The sequence below is a fragment of the Carlito syrichta genome, unplaced genomic scaffold (assembly GCF_000164805.1).
Source record: "Carlito syrichta isolate Samal-C Ts95f unplaced genomic scaffold, Tarsius_syrichta-2.0.1 Scaffold123377, whole genome shotgun sequence".
In the NCBI taxonomy this organism is placed as follows: domain Eukaryota; kingdom Metazoa; phylum Chordata; class Mammalia; order Primates; family Tarsiidae; genus Carlito; species Carlito syrichta.
The window spans coordinates 207,131-212,988 of NW_007067473.1; the positions used below are offsets into that span (position 1 = coordinate 207,131).

Here is a 5,858-nt window from a genome sequence, read left to right on the forward strand (position 1 = left end):
TCGTTTAAAAAATAATGGACATTTTTAAGCTAACCACAAAAGTGTTGTGCTCTCTTTTATTTCACTTTCATACTGCAACGATGTTAACTGGTAAAGAAAACACTTGTGAGCCAGGCTTGGTGGCTCAGCCTGTAATCCTGTGCCTTTGGGAGGTTGAGGCGAATGGATTGCCTGAGCACTCGGGTTGGCCCCCTGCAGGCGGCCCTGCTCCTGGCGGGCCGTGTGGGAAACCCAGGAGAGACGGTCGTTCTACTCGCATGGGGCGTGAGAGCCCGGCGCAAGTGAGTGTGTGGCTGGGGGTGGGGTGGGGGTGGATACGAGTGTGTGGAAGCCGAGGGGGGGATGCATACCTTCGGGGTGAAGGCGATCGGGGTGCTGTGGTGGGGCGGGGGGGTGGAAAGGAAGCAGTCCCCTGAGTGTGGGTACCGTGCTGGATGCTTGGCTGTGAGCGGAGATGGTGTTTGCAGCTGAGGGTGTGACATTGTGGACAGGCAAGACAAGGATCTGAGGGTGGTGGCTGAGGGCACCCTCCTTGGAATCTCTGCTGGAGGGCTAAGCTATCCTTCCACTCCCAACCCCTGGGCCCTTCGCTGTGGTCTCTGGCCCAGGTCCTACTCCCCTTGGTATGAGGGCATCCGTTTCCCCCCTGCGGCCACTATTATGATGAAGAGGCTGAGGCAGACTTGGAATGGGGACAGGAAAATGAGGCAAGGATAGAGGTGTGGGACAGTGAGTCTGCCAGAGACCCGGAGAAAGTGCTATATAGAGAGCCCAGAGTGGGCAGAGAGCTAGGGGGAGTGTTTCAGCAGCTGGGAGGGAGTCCGGGTTTCCTTTCTGTGGTCCACCCCACAACACCATGTGGCCAGGCGAAGGTGGGCTGAGGCTGGAGCAAGGGGACTGTGTGCCCCTTTGTGGTGCCAGAGATGTACACCATCAGGTGTGAAGGTCCTATCTGCCTGTGTAGACGTCCTTGGGCGTGGAGGTGTCTTTGTGGATTGTGTGCTTGTTTCTGGGGGATGAGTGTGTCTACCTGTGTGAGGGTGCATGTGTCTATTTTTGTGTTTACTCCATGGCTTCACTTCTGCCCTCTCCCCCCGTGTGTGTGTGTGTGTGTGTGTATGTGTGTGTGTGTGTGTATGTGTGTGTGTGTTGTGTAGGGGTTCATGGATATGTGGCTCCTCTCTTTGCTTGTCTCATAACAAAAAGAATGGGGCATTTCGTGTGTGTGTGTGTGTGTGTGTGTGTATGTATGTGTGTTTAATGCTCCTTCTATCCTATCCCCAACTCAAGTGTGAAGGAAGCAGAGTTACCCTCCAGGTGTGTGGGCTCAGGGCATGTGGGGTGGATTCCTGAGGAGCCCCTTTCTCCTCTCTACTCAACCTGTGATCTTGTGATCTGCTCGTTCCCTCCCACAGTGGGTTTTTTGGGGAGCCTGATGCCTTCCCTATGTTCACTACCAACAACCGAGTGAAGAGGAGACCCTCCCCCTATGAGATGGAGATTACTGATGGTGAGTCTACCCCACCCACCTTGGTACCTGCCCCTCACGCTGGCTAGAGCCCTCTGCCGGAGGTGACACTGAGGACACTGCTCTGCGAGTGTCTCACAAAGATGGGCAGGCCACCCTGGAACCCAAACTGCCAAAGTTCTTCGCCCTGTAACAGAGCTTGGGACTAGGTGAAGCTGTGGGTGGGGCCATACTCACAGTCCTGGGAAGAGAGGACACAGGAGAGGGACAAATAGTGGCACTTAGCCCAAACCTTTAGAGTCAGTTTCAGTCCCCACTTGAAGCTCTGTTTTACACTTTGGCAAGGATTCCCAGGAGGGCAGAGACACGCCATGCTCTCCAACCCCCACTCTGGGTCCTGATTCTCAGGGATTCACTGCATTTCCTCCCAAGCCCCTTTTGGAGTCTGGAGTCTATTCCTTGCCTGGAGATGAATTCAAGGGTCTCTTCCCCGGTTCCTACATTGTAGGGTCCTTTTGTCCCCAGTGAATACATTCTGGGCTGAGACCTAGAGTTCCCTGTGCCCTGGGTTCCCTGCGAAGGGCCTTAGCACTGTTACTGTGAACTACCTGAATATTCTTTGGACTTGAGCTTCAAGGGGGGTTGGATTAGTGGGGGATTTGGAGAACCCACGCCTTCTTCCCAGGGTTGACCTGATGTAGGAGGTGGGTCCCAGCACCAGGGAGAGGAGAGCAGGCTCTTCAGGGCTGAGAGACTTGGAGAAAATCTCTAGCTCTTCCAGGGCTACATCCTGGCTGTGGTCTAGGGCTCCTACGGGACAGGCATTGGAGACCTCAGGGCCAGCCTGGCTCTCTGCTTGAGTTGATAGAAGGGATGTGTACATGGAGCTGGGGCTTCTACAGTGAGGCCGCTGTGGTGTTCTGGATAACAGGACAACCAGGCTAGGGCACAGCTATGTAGGACGTGGGGGAGGGGGAAGAGAATGGAGGGTGCCAGTGCTGCTCTCTAGTCTAGGGAATGTGAGGATACCAAGTAGGCAGGACCACCCTGATCTCTCTCCAGGAAGGAGGCAGAATGGTGGGGCAAGGGGCGAAGGTTTGTGGGAGCGCAGGAATGGAGGGAAGCTGTGACCCATAAATGTTACCAATATTTACTGAGCACCTACTCAGTGCTGACCAGAGGGAGGCAGAGGATACCAGAGGGATAGACAGATGCAGGAAAGAGGAAAATGAGGAGAGGGAGATAGTTCTCTGGGAGGGAACCAGAGAGAAATAGGCAGAAACGTAGGTGAAGGGAAGGGTGTGGGGGTTCAGGCTACATCCACAGGACTTTGAATTTAGACATTGAACCAAAAAGGGTCTATGAAAGGGGAATTCATACAAGCTCTAGAGTCAGGACTTAATGTGAATTCTTGTTGCTGATCTTTTCTGGTCCTCAGTTTCCTCATTTGTAACATAGGGAGAATAATAGCCTCCTTCCAGATTGTTGACCAAGTATAATTGGATTCTCAAGGACAGTAAGCTCCTTTCTACCAGAGACCAGTAGGGACCTCCTTGATATGGGGATTCGGTCTTTTTCCTGACTGTACTCCTAGCACCCAGCACAGTGCTCATCACCCAGCAGTCCTCTGGCAGTTGTTCAAAGGATGGGGAAGGGAGTGTGAGATCACAGTTATTTTATCATAATTGTTTACAACAGTGGCTCCCATTTATTGGACACCTAATATGTGCCATAGACTTTGTGTGCTCGATATTATTTAATCTTCACCCCAACCCCATGAGGTCAATATTATTTTCATTTCACAAATGAGGACACTGAGGCTGACCTGACCTCTACCTCCTGACCTCTACCTCCCACATCCCCTTCTGGAGTTAGTCTGACTTTAGCTGTGACAGCAGTCTTTATGTCCCCATCCCCAACCAGGCATTCCCTCAAGATCACCAACATTGGCCAGGGGTGGTGGCTCATGCCTGTAATCTCAGCACTTTGGGAGGCCGAGGTGAGGGGATTGCCTGAGCCCATGGGTTTGAGATCACCAGCATTAACCATGGTGCAGCAACTGGTCCTTCCTATGTCACAACTGAAGGATACCTCCTCTCACCCCCCATCTGGCCTGGATGCCTGAGAACAGCAAGTTATTTCCTCTGAGGCAGCCCAGGGTAGGCCAGTCCTGCAGGTGTGCTATGTTTTTCCCAGTCTGGGTCTGGCCTTTGGCAAAGAGTCAGCTGGGCTGGGGCCTGATGGGGTTTAGATAGACAGTGTCAGACCACTGTGGGCAGGGGATGAGTGATCCTCCCCGGAAAAATATGGTGTGTGTGTGTGTGTGTGTGTGCAGAGAAAGAGACAATCAAGCAGGAAGTATTGGCGTGGATGAGCTGGGTCACAGACTGACCACTGAGGCAAGGTCTGCCACTGTTCCACCTCAGTCTCCTTAGCTGTAAAATGAGCAGTGGAACTTAGATGAGGTTTTGGTTCTAGGGTTACTGGAAGAAGGCAAATAAATATTCGAGAACTGGCAGTTTCTTTAGTGTGCAGAGCTTCCTGAGGACTGCGTGAGCCTGGGTCTGTGCCCTGGTTTAGGGAGGGATGCAGTCTCCTCAGCCTAGGAGCTCAAGAACATTAGCAGAGTCTTCCATCTTCCCTCAGCTTTGGGAATCTCAGGTCAGGCTTGAACACTTAGCATGGTGCTTTGTACACCATGGGTGCTTGTTACATGTGTGCTGGTGTCTGCCACTGCTCTGTAAGTCTTCATACACAGGATTTTAGTGACTATGAGGCCACGTTGTAATCAGCACATTGTAGATATGGGAGACCGAGGCAGGCTGGGAAGCCTACCTAGAGTTGCAGGCCATGGCTATGCATGACTGTGTCTGCACTCCTCTTCCGGGGATGAGAACCTTTCTCTGCTCTCCCCCCCCCCATTCCCCATGTGCTACTGTGAGGGGTCAGTCAGCAAACGTTTGCTAAAGCCCTACTCTGTGCTTTCCATCAGCCCTAGAATGAAGTCCCCATACCTCACTGCAACACCCTGTGGGATCCGGACCCTGCCTACTCCTACCTTGTGCACAGGACTCCGGCCAGGCTGACTTTAGCCGTCATCCAGCTCAGGGACTGTGCACAGGCCATTCCGTCTGCTTGGACACTCTTCTCTTTCTGTGTCTGACAGGCTCTTCTTCAGCCTTAAGTTTCTGCCTTATAAATGTCAGTTCCTAAGAAAGGCATTCCCTAGCCATCATAGCTCAATGTAGCAGCTCCTTCCCATAACCACTCAGCCTCCTGTTCATTTTTAAAGTCTGTTTGCTGTGTATCCATCATCTCTCATCCCCATCAAAATGTAAGCTTCATGAGGGTAGGGACCTTCTCTGTTCATCATTATTCCTTAGTGCCTAGCACAGGGCCTGGTTGTTAGTAAAACTCTGAAGAATGGATAACGACAGCTAACATTTATTGACTGCTTAAGCTGAGGGAGATATTGTGTTAAGTCTTTTATCTGTGTTAGGTATTGGGCCCCTGGCAATCTCATGACTTGCCTTACTAGTATTATCTCCATTTCACAGATGATGAAACTAAGGCACTTCGGGAACATTTATTTAAGAGTCACTCATCTAGTTACGAATATTTCAAATAGCCAGGAACTGACCCTAGAAAGTTTGGCTTTAGAGTCTGTCTCCCTAGATCCTGCTGTAAGGCCTCTTGGCACGAGTGAATGAATGACATGTGGCCCTGTCTTCAGACATCTCACAGCCTAGAGAGGAAGACAAGCACAGAAACATAAGTAATAATCAAGAATGATGGAGGACAAGGGATTGTAGGGCCATGGTGGTTGGTTGGATATGTCTGGAGGGGTTGAAGGATATTATCAGAGAGGAGGAAACATAAGAACTTGATTTTGAAGGGTGGAAGTTTTCTAAGGAAAAGGAAAGAAGGCATTCCATGTTTCCCAAGTTTCCTGATATAGATGGAGATTCCTTTGAGGGATCCCCAGCCTATTCTCCTAACCCTGGCCCTCTTAACCTCCAGGTCCCCACACCAAAGTTGTGCGGCGTATCTTCACCAACAGCCGGGAGCGATGGCGGCAGCAGAATGTGAACGGGGCATTCGCTGAGCTCCGCAAGCTGATCCCTACGCATCCCCCGGACAAGAAGCTCAGCAAAAATGAGATCCTCCGCCTGGCCATGAAGTACATCAACTTCCTGGCCAAACTGCTCAATGACCAGGAGGAGGAGGGCACCCAGCGGGCCAAGCCTGGCAAGGACCCTGTGGTGGGGGCTGGCGGGGTTGGGGGTGTTTGAAGGTGACTCATTTTTTATGCATGTAACAAATAAACATGCTAGTTTAAACAATAAAATCTGCTTTTGGGGGGTCTCTCCTTATACATCCAAAGTGTTTA

General features: G+C 51.4%; 1 protein-coding gene across 2 annotated transcripts in view; it reads left to right on the forward strand.

Annotated features, from left to right (window-relative positions):
- The first annotated feature begins 1,418 nt into the window (after window positions 1-1,418).
- Window positions 1,419-5,858, forward strand: part of TAL1 (TAL bHLH transcription factor 1, erythroid differentiation factor) — a 5,676-nt gene continuing 1,236 nt past the window's right edge. Inside the window, exons 1-2 of one of the 2 annotated variants that reach the window (XM_021707683.1) lie at window positions 1,419-1,510; window positions 5,489-5,716. In XM_021707683.1, the coding sequence (XP_021563358.1) occupies window positions 1,447-1,510; window positions 5,489-5,716 (292 nt within the window). In that variant the 5' untranslated portion in view covers window positions 1,419-1,446. Of the gene's footprint in view, window positions 1,511-5,488; window positions 5,750-5,858 lie in introns of both variants that reach the window. The other variant, XM_008048367.1, reaches the window with a different exon arrangement.